The sequence below is a fragment of the Plectropomus leopardus genome, chromosome 19 (assembly GCF_026936395.1).
Source record: "Plectropomus leopardus strain MGB_pleo_1.0 chromosome 19, ASM2693639v1, whole genome shotgun sequence".
NCBI lineage: Eukaryota > Metazoa > Chordata > Actinopteri > Perciformes > Serranidae > Plectropomus > Plectropomus leopardus.
This window is the reverse complement of record NC_142194.1, coordinates 5780583-5800090: the sequence shown is the minus strand read 5'-3', so window position 1 is coordinate 5800090 and position 19508 is coordinate 5780583. Positions and strand designations below refer to the sequence as shown.

Here is a 19508-nt window from a genome sequence, read left to right as displayed (position 1 = left end):
AATGAACAATAAATTACTAAATGTATTATTTACGTAATTTATTTAAAATGATAAAATAAAATTATAAATAAAATAAAATTATAAAACTATATAGAATAATGCATTTCTTGCCTCAAATATCCATAATTCAAAACAAGCAAACTAAAATATTTTCAAAAAATAATGCAAAAAGTAACGCTAATAAACAGAGGCAAAAAAAATCATCATATTTGTGAAAATGAAACTTAGTTTTTTTTCTGATCATTTTTTTATTTATTCATAATTTACATAATACGGGCGGAGCATCCCCACAGCCAAAAAGAAAAGAGACTGGGAGCATTATTTACATACTGGGAAAAAGCATGTTTTTTGCATTATATTTTTTATAATTATTTTATACTTAAAGCTATCATAAATAAATGTCACTTGATGTATTTATTTTTTTATGCCAAGTAATTGATAACTAAAGCTTTCAAATAATTATTGTGGAGTAAAAAAGTAATTTTTATATAAGTTTACTACCTGAGTAAATGTAGTTAGTCACATTTCAACAAATGCGTCTGTATGTGAGCAACATTTTGGGGGAAATTATCATTTATTTACGTTCCTGTGAGGGCAAAGTTTATTTCCTGACTTTTTGACTGAGCCTGAAGGCAACAGTGGTCGAGTCAAGCTCCCATGATGCAGTGCGCCTCAGCTGGTGACAGAGAGCGTCTCTCAAGGAAACAAATCTGAGCTCGTTGTTTTCTGTTTTTTGTGTGTTTTGTAAACGATGGAGAGCGACTGCACGGACTAACCTGCCTTCAGCGGACGTTTACCGAGTTTTTAATCATTTTCGGAGGATATGGCGGCTGTCTTTGGACCGGAATGGCGAGTTAGCCGACCTGTTTCGGTAAGGAAGCTAGCTCGTTAACGATCAATGCTAAAAAAAATACGATTAAATTACAATTGTCATGTTGTTTCTGCTTTAACGTGACTGCTACATGAATGCTGTTTTACATATGCTTTTGTTGTTGTTTTGTGTGTTTATTTCGACCTTGTCTGTCGAGTCTGAACACTCACACACGCCCAATAACTGGAGCTAGCGTTAAAATTGCCAACTTGCTGCCTGTTAATACAAGGCAATATTGAGCAAAATGTCAATTTTAACCTCAAACCGTCAAAATATGCAAACAAACTTACTGGTATATTACTGTAAACCGAGCAAAGGACTTAAAGTACTGCTGCGACATTGTGAAAGTACTCCACGACATGTGAAGGTCCTGCATTCAAAAGTAAAAGTACAAATATGTACCAGTATAAATCAGCTAATATTAAATGTGGTTAAAGGTGTAAAGCACTGCCTGTGCAGTAAAATGTTGCCTGTCTTTACTACTAAATATGTTTTTAGATTAATATTGCTGCAGGATTTATGTGTATGTCGCAATTTACTGCTTTAGATGCTATAGGTTAGGTTGATTTGTTTTATGGTAGCCCCTGAGGGTCAAAACACAACAACATGGAAATCACTATTATTTTAGCATATGTATATGTGTGTATATATATATATATATTCATATTCATATTCAGCATTTCACAGTACACTACTACATTTCAGAAAATACTACCTTTCACAAAATGTGATGTTCTGAAAACAGATATCTACATCAGACATTTAATAAAACAAAACATTTCACAGAACAACAACTTATCAGAAAATGCTAGAACATTTCACAAAACACTACAGCAGTTCAGAAAACACTACATTTCAGTTTGTTTTCTAAAATGCTGTGTTTTGATGCTCAGGGTCACCGAACGTTTATAAAATGTTTGGTAGTTAAATCTACAGGGATGCATTTTATACTGTGAGTTTATCTTGTGTTATCCTGTGAAAACCACATATTTCTTAAAACAAAACCAATGTTTCATAAAGTCAGAAAAACATCCCCGTTTCCAGCTTTGTGAAAATGTATTTTCAAGCTCATCCAAGAGCTTTAAAAAAAAAAAATAAATAAAAAAAAAAAAAAAAAAAAAAATATATATATATATATATATATATATATATATATATATATATATATATATATATATATAGCCTAAAAAGTAAAGGAACACTTTATACTTCAGTCTCATGATTTATGAAAAAATCAGTCAGATATAGTGGAGTAAAATGTACATTTACCCCCGAGATGTAGTAGAGAAGAGGCATAAAATTGCATGAAATGCGAATACATTGAATTTGTACTTAAAAACAGCTCCTGCGTAGTAGATCTGACTGATATAACAAAGTACATTGATCCTACTGCTGACTAACACTTCACACCATTTGTCTGTCCAATGTTAAGTAATCCTGTTTTTGTCCGTAGCTCAGCACTCAAGGTATTTACAGCTGTCTTATCTCATGTCAGGGAATCTGAGTGTCATGCTCTTAAGATCTGATTTTCCCTCACAGTGCTTCTTGATTAGGGAAGTTAGGTCCTGGAGCATTTTTTTGGCTACTTCCCTGCAGACACTCTTTAATCAGTCGCTCACATGACTCAGTTTCAGTGTGGTTTACTTACTGAAACCATGAAATAGCAGATATGTCACAGCACAGAGTCTCGTGATGGAAAATACAATGATATCTCCGCGGCAAATGTGCAAAAATTAAGTGAGGAAGGAACAGAAAAAAAACACAGCTTCCTTATCACATGCCTTACTGGTCTGCCACGAGCCTGCGCTGCTTGTTTATCCATCTTTATGTGGCAAAAGTCATGTCAAAAGGAGAGCAGGGATTAAAGTAGTTGGTATTACAGATGCTGTTTGGAAAGCCTGTTGCATTTTGCACATGTCAAAGGAATACTGTTTTGTTTTTCAGCGTGCCATGTGGGAGTAAATCTTCCCAGGAGGTGCCATGTTAGCCACGCAGATGCCAGATACGCCACCTGAGGCTAAAGATGTCAAGCAGGTAAAACCACAAGCTTTTTCCGTGTGCACAGAGATCTTGTTACCATGTGATCTTCTCTCCTTTCCTGGTTGTTTTGTCTTTTATTGCTGCTGTGAGAACTCCAGTGAAGGTGTCAGATTCACTTTATTGGCTTCTTGAGAAGTATTTCTGCTTGTCAGGTTGTGACATTTAAGCTGTACATGTTGTAATTTTAGTGTTGTAACCGTACTTAAGCTTTACACTTCTGTCAGCCCTGAACATGATGATCCATTCACTTGCCTGCTTATCTTATTTGCAGTGTCCTTAAAATAGTTGTTAAAATAATTGTCTAATGATTTTAACCTTTTTAAACCTGGATTGACATCAGTTTTCTGTCTTCAGAAGCCTTTCACAATTACTTAAACCCTTAAAATGTGAGAAAATTGGTGTAATTTCTTTCAAAAACATGGACATAAAGGCAATCTTCAACTTGGCATGAAATATTCTGCAAAATAACAACAAAAAACTGTTAAAGGTGACAAGAAAATGACCTGGAAATGAGCTAAGAAAGAGGAGGAATCATTAGAAAATATTTAATAACTAGAGAAAATATAAGGAAAACTATATTTACAAAATCATTATTATAAATATATATTTAAAATATAGGCACAGAAATTTATTTATTTTTTTTTAATTTTTTAATTTTATACTAGCACTTTTTTCAGGTAATTTCCTGTTTTTGCTCTTTTTTTGCTATAATTTTCTCTCTTTAAATAAATTCCTGTAATATTCTTGTAACTTTAACTGATTCGGGGCTGTTTTCTTGTTAAGTTGCTCATTGCCTTCTTTCCGTGCTTTTGAGAGAAATCAAGCCAATTCGCGAAGATTTTTAAGGGTTGTGAAGATGAAACCAGATGCAGAATTAATGGCAAAACAATAGCAGATGTTCTCAAAGCGTTGCAGAATAAGTGCACACTTTGCTGAGTCAATAATTAGCAGAATATACTGTTTTATATGATGTATTAAACAGCATGACTTTGCAGATAGTGCACAGTGCACTGCTGACTTGCTGAGATAATGTATATGAGTCAGGGAGCTTGGAAAGAATTGGAATTGGTCCCTAGTTATGTTTTTCTAGCTGTGTTGTCGCTTAAGTCCTGCTAAGTGAAGCAGAGTAAATTAAGAGTGCTTCAGCGCTCAGAGAACATCACGTCTCAAAGTGTTGCTGAAGAATCAGTTAATACTCTGCAACATATTGCATAATGTCGGCTTGCAGTTTATATGTGTATGTTCTCTGTGTTTCCATGTCAGCTGATAGTAGGTGTCATGTGACTGCAGGTAATCTATGTTTCATAACAGCTCAGCCTATGGCGAGCCCTTTGAACATTTAACTGATCAGACTGACGAGTATTTAGTTTTCACTATTGCAAATTACTTTTTGACGTGTCAAACTGTCATTTTCACAAGATAAAATGTCAATTCAGGATATCTGTAAATTGATTTTGACATGTTAAAATGTATTTGCACATGTAGAAACGATATTTCCTCAGGTCAAAACTGATTTACAAACACCTTTAATTACAGATATTAGTAGGGTTGCAGCAATATAGCGGCTTCAAGGTATGTTTTGATATGAAAATGAATTGTTATCGTACTGTGCACGTTTGCTAATCTAGATATTTATCTAGAGTTTTGAAAAGGGAGACTTTTTACACATGCTTTCATTAAAAATGGTGTCAGGTATCCGTGAAATTAAGTAATAAAATGTTGAATTTAAAAAAACTGTTTTACATCAATTTAACTGATAATAATTTTGCATAACTGTGATACAGTGAAACTGCAATATTTGATCTTACTGTAAAAATCTCAAACTGTTTCAACCCTACCCATTAACAGTGCTTTTTTCAGATATCTGAAATAACATTCTTGTCAATAATTTAATTATGAAATGTCATAATTGAATTTTATTGTAGAAACTGTATTTATGATATCTGTAATGTTAGAACAAATATCCAGAATGATAATTTCTACTAACAAGAATTAAATTATTGATATCAAGAATTAACATGTTGACTAGTGATATTTCAGTTGTTAATATCACTAATTATTATTACAACTAGTCCAAATTACATTTCAGATATGCCAACTTGGAATTAAAACATGTACAAATTTAAACATCTGTAATTAAACTTGAATTAAAGTCTACTAGTTGCAATCAGGTTACAGATCTCTAAAAACATTTCCAATAGTAAAAAAAACCCTGAATTCTTTAAATCAAGATTTGACATTTGCAGAAAATGTTCTCGCACTTTTCTTTACTGCAGGAAGCTGATGTGTTTTTCACGCTCTGTCACACGCAGATCAAAGAGAAGTTGGCACAGTCGCTGAAGGCCCTGCAGAAGCGCTATGTGACGTCAGACGCCGTGGTCACCAGTGAAGACGCCGACGCTAACCTCCTCTGCTGCGCCCTGGAGGCCATCTTCATCCACGGCATCAAAGCCAAGTACATCCGCTCGGAGTCTGGCGGACGGACCAGGAAGGGAGACAGAGGACCCCTCCCTCAGCCTTTCTTCTGGAGCCTCCTCAAGACCGTCACCCACCGGTAAAAACACGTTTGTGCTAAAAGGACATCGATAGAGCTGAAATTATTAGGTAGTTCTGGTCCACTCCTGCCGACAATAGACCCATTTTTTTGTCTTTTCGGGGGGGGGGGCAGGGGATCTTTAGGGGGATAAAAATGGTTTGAAAAACCCTCCAAAATACAACATTAAGACACCAAAACTTGAGGAGCACCACAGAAAAATCTACATTGTGATTTGGTATCAAATATTTTTGACATTAGCAGATTTCTAGAAAATCACATGGAAACCGCAGAGAAAACCCCTGTTTTTGTCAATATATCTACGAAAGCCAAACATCCTCTGAATGTTCGAGTTTGTGTTTGTTAAGTTTGGTGAGGCTGTGATTCTCCCAAAGGTCACTTTAGGTCGTTTTATACAGTGAGGTGAAATTAAAAAAAAGATCTCACTGTCGTGAAATGGCTGCTGTGGACCAAACAACATCACACATGAATAAAAATGAGCTAATTTCATTCACAAGAGTCTTAATTTCCAGTCATACCCTAATTATGAAATGCTAAGACTGTTTAGGTAATCAAATTTGCAGAAAAAATTACATGCAAATGACAAAAATAAGACATTTGTACTGCATGCATAAAACATGCACGGTGCAGTATTGTCGTCAGGAAACACCGACGTCCCGGAGAAGCAGAAGAGTTTTAACAAAAGTTAAATCTGCAACTGTTTTGATGATCATATAAATCACATATTTCATTTTTTTTTTCAAACAAAAATACCAAACATTCACTGATTCCTGCTTCTCTAATGTGATGATTTGCTGCTTTTTGTTGTCTTATGTGATAAGACTTAGTTCTGTGACGTGTGTGTGTGTGTGTGTGTGTGTGTGTGTGTGTGTGTGTGTGTTGTTTGTTCGGATTGATCTGCTCTTTTTTTTGTCTGAATTCTTGTTTAATTAGATCAAGGTGTGTATTTCAGGCATCAGATTCCACTGTTGCCTGTGTTTTATTTTATTTTTTCTTTGGCATGTTTGAAAGAAAGATCTAAAGATTAAAAGAACTGAATATCTGTCAATTTTGGGCTCTTGGTCATAAAAAACAAGTAATTTCAAGACATCATTTTGGACTAAAGGAAATAGTAATGGACATTTTTCACAATTCTGTAACATTTTATAAACCAAAAAAGTTGACTCACTAATTCCATAATTAAATGAATAGTTATTTTCAGCCCTAGAGATAATTTAATCGGCCTGTGACGTCTCTGTTTAATCCACAGTGATGTGGTCACAGAGCTGGAGAAGATCAGCTTCGTGGGCACGGACGTGGGGCGCTGCCGAGCCTGGCTGCGGCTGGCCCTCAACCACGGCCTCCTGGAGTGCTACCTCGCCTCGCTGTTCCGTGAGGGCTCCAAGCTGCGGGCCCACTACCAGCCCAGTGCCTTGCTCCTGAACACCGAGGAGCGGGAAGTCCTGCTCAGCTACCTCCAGGGTCTGGCCTCACTCACATTCAGCCTCTCCTACAAGTCGGCTGTCCTCAACGAATGGACCACCACGCCTCTGGCTCTCGCCGGACTCTGCCCTTTGTCCCAGGCGGACTCACTCGACCTGCCCTGCAACGGCGGAGACCTCCTCGCCTCTAAACCCGTGTACAAAGAATCATGGGATACGGTGTCCCAGTCGTCGGGCTCATCAGACGCTCAGGATATGCAGAGAGGATGTCCAGTGGCGCTGCTGGGGAGAGGGACAAGCGTGTTACAGGGGGGCAGGACCGCACTCAACTCGTCTAATTTGAGCCTGGACACCACGGGCTCCTCTCAGCTCTCCTCCAGCTTGAGCTCCGACAGCCTGCTGCAGGGGCAGGACCCCCGCAGCCCCACAGGGGAGCAGTGGTCCCCATGTGACCTGGACATGCCCATCAGCGTCAGCATCAGCACCAAGGGGCCGCAGAAGGAGTGAGTGTGTCTTCTCGCTGTGTCTTTGGAGCGCAGGAGCAGATAAGGGTTAAAGGATTAGACTGGTGCTTCTATATTTGTCTTATTGTTGACAAATCCCATTAAAAGATCAGAACCAACAATGAATTAATCCCAAATCCATTTGTTGCCGCTCTTTGAAAAACACATCAATGAGCCCCTCTGTTGCATCTGTCATTAACATGAACACACACACACACACACACACACACACACACACACACACACACACACACACACACACACAAGTTCAGGTTACTTTATTTGTACCCGTAGGTAGATTTGTTGAAAAACACGAAGACGAGGACGCCAAGCTCTCACTCACTGCTGGTCGCTGCATGTGCATTTGCCCTCACACACTGCAGTTAATTTCTTTTCTTTGTTCTTCACGTCCTGCTGCCACAAAAACACAAAAATGTGGATTAATCCACAGCTGAAAATAGTCCCCAACATATGCATTATTTACTCCTACAGTGACAAGCTCTTTTAGGAAATTTGCTGAGCCTTTTTTTAATAAAACAATGTATAATTGAGTTGTCTGTTTAGTCCGAGTCAAACATAAATACACTGTCATTCTTTTCAGTGAAATGTGATATTTGAGCAGTGGACAGTTACAAAAGGGATTTAAACAATTCTTTACATTGATTAAACTGATAAAACATGGCAGGCTTAGATTTTAATGCAACACAGATCTACAGCCCAAAACACACAGTTTTGCTACTGGTCGTGATTAAGTGACACATTTCCTCGAAATGGCGTTTTAAAAAAAATTGTTTACTATTTAAAAAAAGGAAAATAATTTCAGCTTTATATTTTCAAATTTTGACAAAACTAAACATTTCTCTTTCACTGCCAGCTTGCATTAAATATATTCTGACTTTCTGCAGTTCTCTGACGGACTTCAGGGAGAGCGGCCACTGCAGTCAGGACTCCACGCGTGAGGACTCCTTTGTCTCCAGCACGGGTCCGGATCAGTACTCGGAGACGGCCATTTTCAGCGGCTCTGACAGCGAGACCCACGGTCCCCCGACACCATCCCAAGACCTCGTGGACCCGCTCCCAAACTCTCTGCTGTCTGAATCAGAGCCGCCACCAACATCTGATGAGAACCATGTGGACTCCTCTCCCTCTGAAGCGTGCGTTAACGCCTCCTCTGAGTTTCACTCGGACGCAGACGTGATCTCTGCGGTCACTGAGCCGGTGGAGTCTGAGGAAGTTCATACGGCCGATGTCCAGGAGAGTCCTGAGCCTCTGCGGGAGGAGAAAAAAGCCGAGCCATTGGAGCCGCCAGTGCATGAAGGCGCACGGCGCTCTGCCAGCATCCTGAGCAGGGAATTATCCTCAGATTCTCTATCAGTAAGTAGTAATTTTTTTTAATGAAAATCTTTTTTTTATTGAAATTTATTTCAATAATCTAAAAATAATTGGCATTAAATCAATCTATCAAAAGTCCTAAAAATGGAAAATTATGGAAAATTAGGATTTTGTTATTTTTTTTCTGATGTTGTATTGCAAAATCTCAACATAATAAGAATTGACCTTATTTTTTGTTTTAATCTATTTTTTTTTTAAATTGAAATTTAATTTATTAATCTAAAATAGCGCCTTAATTGGTATTAAAATGTCTTAAATCAATCCTTCAAAAACACATTTATTTAATTTATTTGTGAGTGACATTAAAAATAATCCTATAAAGTCTTAAATCTAATTTGCCTAAAGCTGTAGGAACCCTGGTCTGTGTAGAGAAAGACAAAAAGGAAATAAATAAATAAATAGAAATGCATAATAATAAACTATTCAGGAGAGTACATAAATCGATAACAAATCATTCTAAATTCATAGCTTGATAAAAAGGGTCATTTCATGTTGCAGGGTTATTTAGTTTAATTTATTAAGTTAGTAGGTGAGTGTTGTGATTCCTGGGTACAATTTACGGTTTTACACTTTGATGAAATGCAGAACTGTCCTTGCTTACGAATTGCTGTTTACCACTGAGGAAATGACAAATAAGACACCTGACACTGAATCATGGAAAATTGTCATTTTTTTCCCACTACAAGGGATCATGAGTGGTCATGTTAGCCCTGCTGTGTATAAAACAAAAAGAAAGAAATGAGAAGAATCTGCCCCTGTGGCGGGACGTCGTGGATAAAATAAAACTTCCAGCAGCATAAAAATAAATAAACATAAAAGCCTTATTATGTATTCTTTACACGTGATGTCCAGGCAGAGACAGCTCCAGGATGTGTCACAATATCTCCCCCAAATACAGGACTTTCTGTGGTTGCCAAATATTTTTAAGTCAAATTAGTCAAGATAGTTACAGAGAAAAGATCATTCGTCTTAGTTTTTAATAGTTCTCACACAAACCCCAACGACACGCGATAACAGGAAATTTCACAAATTGTGGTCTATTCGTTGAGTGCAGCTACGCTGTGTTATCTGTGGGTCGATAACTTAATCTGATCTGAATTTTCGTCTTATTTCTCAATAAACGCGGCTGGTTTCTTTAACAAAACAGTCATGATTGCAATCTTACAAGGCCGGGCGTGATAAAAATTTCCATACCGCTTTTAAGTCGACACAAGTCTGCACTAAATGCCGCCATATTAACATAAAGGCTGCAGCAGCACAAGGTTTAAACATGCAGAGAGAGATTAAATGCACACAAAAGAAGCCAAATTAGTTTGAATAAACTATGAAACACTTTGATTTTAAGTTTTTGTGGAAATTCTTCTCAGTCGGATCAGTTTATTAAAGTTCAGTTTATTATTTATTATTTATAAGTTTCTTATTTATAAGATCAGTTTATTTTCACTCAAAAGGTTAAAAAATGTTTTGTCATTTTCATCGCAGCACTCTCGTTGCTGGATCTCTGAAGACGACATCTACAAGCCGCATCTGGAGGAGGAGTCAGACCACGATGAGGCGCCTCCTCCTGCTCCCACGGCTGAGCCCAAGGCCTCGACGTCACCTCCCAGTGTCGTCCATCGCAGACAAATAGGTACTCTGTTCTCTTTATATACATTATCACAGGGATCATGTTTTAAAAACTGAAGACAATCATCATCATCAAACTATCAGTTGATAAATCGATTGGTATAAAAATAATCAGCAACTAATTCGATGATCTGCTGCTGCTGCTGCTATAGTCATTTTTTAAACAGAACTTGTGGAAAAAATAAAGCAAAACAAGTACATTTACATATTATTTACAGTATATATAACAATTTTACTGTAACCATAACATCAAACATCAAGAGGTATGAAAAGAGAAAAGAAACCAAAATAAATAAATAGAATAATAATAAATAAATGCTAAAATATTACAGATGTGAAAACATAAACAGAAAGATAATAAGATAAAATAAATAAATGCTAAAATAATACAGATGTGAAAAGAAAACATAAACAGAAAGTTAAAAAAAATAAATAAAATAAATAAATGCTGAAATAATACAGAAATAGAATAAACCAAAACCAAAACATCAACAAATAAACAAAAAGTAAGCAAAATAAACAAATAAAGGGGAAACTGGGTGGATGTGGGTGGAGTCATCATATAACTTTGAGTTTTGGACTTAATCTAAAAAAAACAGTAACAATAATAATAATAATGGTTAAAAAATGTTACATGATTGCTATTAAAGTATTTACATGAAATCTTAAAAATAATACGTTAAATCAAAGTTCCTGTTTACACTCAGTGTTACTCAGCAAAACCGACTCTGTGTTCTCGAGGTTGACACATTTCCTTCCACCTAAATATTTTGCAATAACTAACCCGGAGCGTTACTGCCACCCTAGGATCGCTAGAATAGTGTAAAAGCGTTGCTCCATAAGGTCTGAAAAACTCCCTCTTTCAGGTTAAGCACACCTGACCAGTAAAGGTCACCAGTGAGACGTTAAGCCGAAAGGTAAATAACACAGAAATCCCGCAGCACCGGGAACTGTGGAATGAAAACATTACGGCTCTGACCACGCCCCGAATGTTGATGTCACAGCAGGTGTTTCACATCAGCTGTGAAATGGAAACACACCGGTTGTGTTGCATCATTTATTGGGACGTGCTCAGATCGCACTGGAGCGTAATAAACTGGTATTTCTTGCAAGACGTCACCTCAGTAAGTGTTTGGACTTTGGAGCATTTATTGTCACTGACGCAGCGCTGTATTATTATTTCATTACATCATGTCAACACATTCATAATTTAACCGTTTCACTTGTCAATAACAAGTCACCCTTTTTATTTAATCATCTTTTGAGTCAATAGACAACATCGACTGAAGAATGTTATATCGTCAAAGTTAATGCTGTAAGTTAGTGCCGTTTCAGGTCAGCAAATATTGAATTTCATTATTTGCATCAAACATCTTTACGCTTTTGCTCCTCCTCAGCTCCCTAGAGGTTTCTTTGTACTTGAGGAGAAAATTGCAATATTTGTGTTAACTAATAGATACTTTATGACTATAATATGTTCATTGTCTTCCATTTGTTCCGCTCTAAAAATTGTTGTTTTTTTTCAACGTTTGACACGTTTAATCCAGCATTTCACTTGACAAAAAAAAGTTTTATGTTACAATAAACATTTGACAATTTTCCTTTTTCAAATTTTATTATTAGAAAATTGGTCTTAAACTTAAGTCTTAAAAAATCTGCAGGAACCCTCTCCAGCCGTCACCAAATCTCCATAATGTGAATACAGAAAAAATACCATGTAAAATAATTAAAATTAAAATAATTTGTCACTTTTACTCACCTGTGTGCATCTGTCTGTCCGTCAGGGCTGTCCAACCCTTTCCGCGGCCTGCTGAAGCTCGGACATCTGGAGCGACGCGGTGCGATGGGAATGTGGCGAGATTACTACTGCGAGCTGTCGCCCTTCGAGTTCCGGCTCTATCTCAACGCGGAGGAGCGGACGTGCTGCGACAACTGCTCCCTGGTGCGATGTGAGGACGCTCGCATCGCCTCACCCGAGGGCCGCTTCGAGCTGGCCTTTCCCGGGAAGCGACTGTACCTCCGGGCAGCCAACCGCGACGAAGCTGAGGACTGGGTGGACCGGATAGTCGAGGCCGTCAACAAATGCCGACCGGCGTCTCGTATTGACGAGCAGTGGGAGGTGCTGCAGCCCTGTGAGAACGGTGTGGAGGCGTCGTCCCCGTCCTCGGCCCCCTCCAGCCCTGAGCGAGGTCTCTCATCCTCTGACACGGGGACGTCCGGAGGGCAAGACGCGCTTCCTCCACAGGAGTTCGACTGGACTCGGAGTACTGATTTAGAAACAGATGCCATCAAAGAGGCTGTTTTGTACTTCTCCACAGACCCGGAGGCTCGGACATGGACACCTTTAGTCTTCTCCCTCTCCCTGGAGGCTTTGAAAGGTTTTCGGGTACAAGAGGGAAGGAAGCTGCTGCGCCAAACACACGCAATTGAGGATATCCGAGACGTGGTGCCTGACGTCTCGCTGGGAGGACCGGCCTTTTTCAAACTGCTGACCGTCAGGGAGACGCTAAGACTCAGAGCAGAGAACGCAGAGGAGGCTCGAACCTGGAGGGTTCTGATCCGAGGAGCTCTGGACTCGTACCTGGAGAGCGGGGAGGACGGCGGCTCGGGGGAGCCGGCTGTGGTTTGCTCGGGGTTAACTGGAAATCTTCACAGACTGGTGCAGCACAGACTAAAAGAGGACGGAGCACTGCTGGTCCATCTGTCCACGGTGCCGTCAGAGAAGGGGCTGGACGCTCAGAGCTTCAAGTGTGCAGGTAATATTTCTCTGTCAAGCTCCAAATTATCAACGAATGTTTGTTGATAATGTTTCTGTGTGTGTGTGTGAGAGCGCCAGATCACAGAAGACATGACGTGACGGTTTATACTCAGTGCTCGTAATACGGTCATTTTACACATCCCACGTGGAACACGCCGCGATATATCGAGTATACTATATTTTACTGCCGAGCTGAGGTCGACATTATGAAGGAGATCAAAGTTCAGTTGAGGTTTGAGAGAGACGACATGAACGGTTTGTTTGCAAGAGAAAGTTCATATGTTTTTTTGGGGCGATGAGACAAAATAAAAAAGAGAAAATGAAAAGAGAAATGAAAAGAAGAAAAAAGAGAAATGAAAACAGTGCTTGCAGTTGTCCTGCTGATTGTGCTGTTTATTGGCGGTTGCCAAACCAGCTTCGAGGTGTATTTTCGCCACCAAGTGGACATCTGCTGAGTGAAGATCCGGTGTTTGGCTTAACCTGGAACTGGTCTGAACATTTTTACGCCTGCCCAACCCCAGTGTGCTGCTCGCGTGAGCCGTGCTGAAGGATTTTCTGTTTTGTGGGTGTGAGTCTGAGGTGTTGTTTGCTGTGTGTCGTACGCAGGGTGTCCCCAGCAGATCGGCCCGTCTCTGGGCAGAGCGCGGCTGTGTGAGTTCTCTGGCCAGTACTACTGTGACTCCTGTCACCACGGCGACACCACCATCATCCCCTCACGCATGGTACACAACTGGGACCTGACGCAACGAGAGGTAGATGCAGCACGCACAGATCACTTTGTAAACATGCACCGGTGATGGTACAGATGAAACTATGAGAAAAAGAAAACTATATAAGGCAACTGCTCTGATTTTACACATAAAAATCTATTTGAATGTGAACAAAAGATGTATAAACCTTGTTAAGATGCATTGTGGGTAATGTAGTCTGCTGTCTGGTTCTGCTGCATCAGAGAGCTTTTTTATCTTAGTTTCACCTTGAATACTGAGATATAATTTAGACACAATATATGACAAGTGAGGTGGTTTTTCAGTTCTTTTTAACTCTCAGTTATCACACACAACTTCTGTCCGAACCCGCCGGGGCTGTAATTTCTCATCATTGTCACCAGGGCTGAATCAGGTCGTGTTCTTACCCATTTAGAGGTGTGTTCGTAAGGAGAAGTGTGAAAACACCACACAAGCCTCATAGCTTGGAATAAATGTTTTAGTATTAAAGAAAATATAATATATATATTTCTTATACAATGGAAATTTGGGGTTTTTATTTAGTGGGGGCCCAAAGCTGCTGCTGTGGGTTGTGTTCGTTTAGCGTCAGGCCTGATTTTTTTGGGCCAGATGTGAGCGCTAATTCTGATCTGTGTGTGTGTGTGTGTGTGTGTGTGTGTGTGTGTGTGTGTGTGTGTGTGTGTGTGTGTGTGTGTGTGTGTCCAGGTGTCTAAGAAGGCGCTGCGTCTGCTGGCTCAGGTGGAACAGGAGCCTCTGCTGAACCTGGAGCAGCTGAACCCAGAGCTGGTGAAGCACGCTGAGTCCATGTCTCAGGCCCACAACCTGCGGCAGAGGCTCCGCCTGCTGGGCGACTACCTGCTCACCTGCCGCAGCGGAGCCTGCAAGAAGCTCCAGGCCAGGTGTGTGTCCTCATTTCACATTTTACCACATTTTATCAAAGAATTCTGTTATATGTTTGTTGTTAATTCTCTGTCAGAATGGAGCAGCGGACGTACCTGCTGGAGTCGAGCCATCTGTACAGCGTCAGGGACCTGCGACAGGTATCCTGCTGTGTTCAGTATGTTTTCTGCATCCGTCGTCCGCCACCTTGACACATCTCAATGTGTGTTTTATTTTACAGATTGCAGAGGGCCAGTATGCAAACTACCTGATGTCGCTGCTGCAGCACGCCTCCAACCACGTGTTCCACTGTGACCTGTGCACTCAGCGGGGCTTCATCTGTCAGATATGTCACGCCAACGACATCATCTTCCCCTTCCAGTTCGACACCACCACCAGGTATGTTATCTGTGGCAGCAACACACACACACACACACACACACACACACACACACACACACACACACACACACACACACACACACACACACACAGAGCTTCGTTCAGTCACACAGTCTATTTTTTACTCTGGGTTTTGTGTGTGAGGTGCTTTTTGTGTAGTTTTATGTTATAGTCTCTGTATTGTGATTTCTTCTCAGTTGTTTTTATTGTGTTAAAAGAAAACAAAGTGAAGAGGCGTTTTAAATTGTCCATTTTCATCTTCTACTAGTTATACCAAAGATTTTGCACCAACTGAAAGTTTTAAAAAAATAATGCACAAAAAATGTCAACCAGACAATTGTCCATAATTAATGTTAATTCTAGAAATAGCAGGAAACTTGAATTTCTTTAAATTGCCATTTTTATTTGTCTTTGCCACAGGTGTAAAGACTGTAAGGCTGTGTTTCACCTGACCTGCAAGGCTGCGGGGGACTCGTGTCCTCGCTGTCAGCGGATGAAGAAATACCTGGAGAGAGTTCTGCAGGACTGAGCGCTGCCAGCAGGGCGGCGCTCTGCAGCCACGTTTTTCACAAAGTGAGAGAAGCGCAGATGGAGAGAAAAATAACATAAAATCTAGCTTTTACATGAAGTAACCTCAAGTGCAATTATGAGTTCGATTTGCGTGACTGACCTTAAACCCGAAGAGGACGGTGTGAGAGCGACGGCGCTGCAGTAGCTAAACTCTTTGCACTAATTTAGAAGCCTGACGTAATGCAGCCAAATGTTACTGACCAGTGACTTTAATACCTCTCTGAATTCAGACTCAGCCACGACATCAAACGAAGGACGGGACAACGGTGAAGGTTGCTGCCAAGAATCGTGTCCAACACACTTTTACATCATTTTTTTTCTTCACTTTGTCTTATTGTAGGATGTTTTTCACCATCAGGTTTATCAGAAATACTCCACAGCGAGTTCTGCATTTGTCTCAGATTTACACATATTTAAACACAGCAGTGAAGTCGGGTACTGCACATGCAAAATAGCAAAAAAAGCACTTGAAATGTTCTAATCAACAGATTTTGATTGTGCCTTCTTTTTAATTTAAGCTTTACAATGATTTCCTCTTGTGTTTAACAGAGGGCCAAAAGCATCACATCTCCTGTTTTCTGTTTAATTTACCTGAAATGACACAGCTGCGTTAGAAACTGATGTTGAGTCAAAGGAAAAACAGGGTTCCCACAGTCAGGAAATTCCTGGAAATGTTTTAAAGTTAGAAAATCGGTTTTCCAGGCCTGGCCTTTTGGCTGTTGTTTGAAATATGTTCACAACATGTTAAATGTTACACAAAATATGTTCTTAGTTTTACTTAAAATCTAGTGCTGCACTGCGTGATTTTTGAAACTTCACGCGTGAAACACACGTAGATCAGACAGGCATGTTTTATTGCCAAGACCACGCCCCCTTTTGGAGGAAAGATGACGCCTGAGTGATATTTACAGACAATGAAAAACATAAAGCCAAAGAAAAGGTCAAACACGTGATGGCTTTGCTAACATATTCGAAAGAGAGTGAGAAGTATAAACTTTTTTAATCCCACCCCTTCTCCATAAATCATTGAATGTTAATTAACCAGCTTCCTTATAAATATGTCACAGCCATGACAAAAAAAATGAAACATCAGATTTCCTTCAGTTGTTGACACAAGGTTTTTTTTTATCGTGAAATATTTTTAGGACCACGTTGTTGAAATTGCAGCGGCTTGCACGGCTTCATAAATCAGCGGAGCATTGACTTGTAATGGTGGAAAAACAATAGTTACAGCAGCAGCTCTGCAGCAGAAAAGCTGTCTGTGTGAACACAACATAAATGTGAGCCGCAGCAGTTCAGCAACAAAGCCGTCACGCAGGCAGGGTGTCCTGGGCAAGTTTCACAAAACAATTATGAAAGGTGTTTTTAGCAAAAAATGCATCCAAATTAAAATTCCAATGCAGACACGTATGGTCTTAACGTACGTACCCGTATGTGCCGGTCTGATCTCCTGACAGTGAGCTCATGCTAATCCCTGCAAAGCGCGTGTTTAATAGTGGATGGCTGTATTAGAATTAGTATATATTTTAAACAACTTTTAAGTCATGGAAATGTGGTGAATTATGATGGAAAAGTTCTGAAAATTCATTCGTAAAAATGTGTGGGAACCCTGAAAAAATCAGTCACAGAGGAGATTTAGTGGAACGTTTCTCTCAGTATATTAACACGTTTTTTAAGCTAAAATTGAAATAAAAGAATATATTGGTTAATTTGCTGCTCGTGTGATTTAGCCACACTGACATAACTCACAAAGTTTCTGAAGTAAAATCAATATAAAACAAAAACAACAGATTATTGGATCCGTATCGAGGTCAAAACCTACTTTGCACATTTGCACTCAGCTACGACTGTTAAACTGATATTTCGACTTATTTTAGTTGTAATATCTTCGAGCACATGGACTCACCCCCTGAACTAACAAACAAACCTGCTCCTTTATTTTTGTTTGCTTTATTTTACAGCTTTTGGTACTTTGACTCTGATGTAGAGTTAAACTCACAGACATAGATTTTTATTTAAAGTTTACTCATGAAGTACTTTTTGAAATATGCAGAACATATCACTTGCTAGAAAACTGCGGTACTGTTATTCCTGGTTTGTTTGTTTTGTATTTGTCATCTCATTTATGATGTATAATGTATAAATGGTCATTATAAATAAATATCAGTGTGATACTTAATGAATCTCTTTTGTTTCAGGTACTAAGGCTCTGCGGAGCGTTTGATAGATTGAATTTTATGGGTGTATTTAGTCATTTTTCACTTTAGACACAACAAACATTGTTTCTAGGTTTTTCCCTGCAGACATTTAATGTTAATTGAGAGCTTTTGATTGCTAAAACTGAAAATATTCTTGCCATTTTTAGTCACCTTATATTTTAGCTATTAAGATACATCCGCCTGATAATGAAAATGTGACATAAAATAATTTATAAAAGCTCGGGGCTTGTATACGAACTTGATTTGTCACTTATTAATGTTTGTCGATGTTTTGCAGTATATTTTTCGTCCAGCTCAAAGACATCGGATACTTTGAAACCATCACAAATTTTCTTTTTGCTTTTCGTTCAGGTTCGCGCGGTTCTTCTTCATTTGAATCAATTCAAATAACTTTATTTGGACGACTGTGCACACTCGACTAATCCGGTTTTGAGAACTAAAGGCCTGTAGAGGTCAGAGGTAAGTTTTTGTTTCCAAATATTTGCTTGATTTTGAGCGTAAGATGTTTGTTCTTATTTCTTATTAACACACTTTTTTAATTCACTCTATTTTTATAGATCTGGGTGCATGTATGCGTTTAGCACTGGTTGGTGTACTGTGAGGTAGCGTTCCTAAACTTGTCTGGCCTGGTTTTGTTTTGACTCGGTTTCATTTCTGCGTCGAGTCAAACAGACAAACAGAGGAGACGAGTGTCGACAAGACATCCTAAAGTTTCTTTAAGGTCGACAGCAGCGTCAGATTCCACTGAATGGCTGCCAAGTTTTTTTGCTCCCAACCATGTCGAAGTCCCAGGTTGAACTTCAGTTCCAGTCTACACCCTGTGAAGGAGCACGCTCGAAACAGGAGATTTTTACGCCTCCTCTCCAGCGATAGCCATAGCTGCAGCATTATGTCCTCAGGGTGTCCATCTCACTCTCATGAACACTCTCATGAACACCTTATATTTGGCCCAAACTCGATTAACTGATTAGAGTTTTGGTGGTAAGACGTCAAGGTCACTGTGAATTTGGGTCCGTCACATCCTCGTAAACACAAAATCTCAAAAACACCTTAAAGGAATTTCTTCAAATTTGGTGTTTGAAAGTCAAAGGGGTAAAACAAAATTAGCATCATGGCAAGAAATGTCCCACAAACTGCAAAAAAAGTAAGAGCTGACAAGGAAATGACCTGATAATTATCTGTGGGGTATTGTTAGATATTATCAATAAATAAATAAATAAATAAATAAATAAAAAGCTATAGGGCTATAGACTACATTTAAAATTCTGGTAAACATACATCATCAGAATATATATAATTTTATTTATAAATATAAATATAGAAGATAAAAAAATAAAAATGTTAAAAAAAATGTTACAGACAGATATACATTTAAATATGTATATATGGAATTTGGAATGATATTTGAAAATATGTTGCACACACACATATATACACACACTTTTTAAAGGTCATTTTCTCTTTGTTTTTTGATTTTATTTATGTTTTTATTTTCTTTTAGTCAGGGAATTTTCTTGTAACTTTTACTAATTTTTTGGTCATTTT

General features: G+C 39.0%; 1 protein-coding gene across 1 annotated transcript; it reads left to right on the top strand.

The window, feature by feature from the left end:
• Positions 1 to 632: 632 nt before the first annotated feature.
• Positions 633 to 17923, top strand: plekhm1 (pleckstrin homology and RUN domain containing M1). The gene is made up of 12 exons (XM_042507774.2): positions 633 to 871; positions 2816 to 2905; positions 5224 to 5465; positions 6715 to 7389; positions 8295 to 8763; positions 10264 to 10411; positions 12192 to 13163; positions 13772 to 13917; positions 14599 to 14792; positions 14870 to 14933; positions 15014 to 15171; positions 15595 to 17923. Exons 2-12 carry the CDS (start codon positions 2852 to 2854, stop codon positions 15701 to 15703), a joined length of 3231 nt encoding a protein of 1076 aa, XP_042363708.2. The 5' UTR covers positions 633 to 871; positions 2816 to 2851; the 3' UTR covers positions 15704 to 17923.
• The last annotated feature ends 1585 nt before the right edge of the window (positions 17924 to 19508 follow it).

Coding starts and splice junctions, on each gene's coding strand:
- plekhm1 (XM_042507774.2), top strand. CDS start 2,852: ATGTTAGCCACGCAGATGCCAGATACGCCACCTGAGGCTAAAGATGTC. Junction 13,918..14,598: donor GGGACCTGACGCAACGAGAG/GTAGATGCAGCA, acceptor GTGTGTGTCCAG/GTGTCTAAGAAGGCGCTGCG. Junction 15,172..15,594: donor CAGTTCGACACCACCACCAG/GTATGTTATCTG, acceptor TCTTTGCCACAG/GTGTAAAGACTGTAAGGCTG.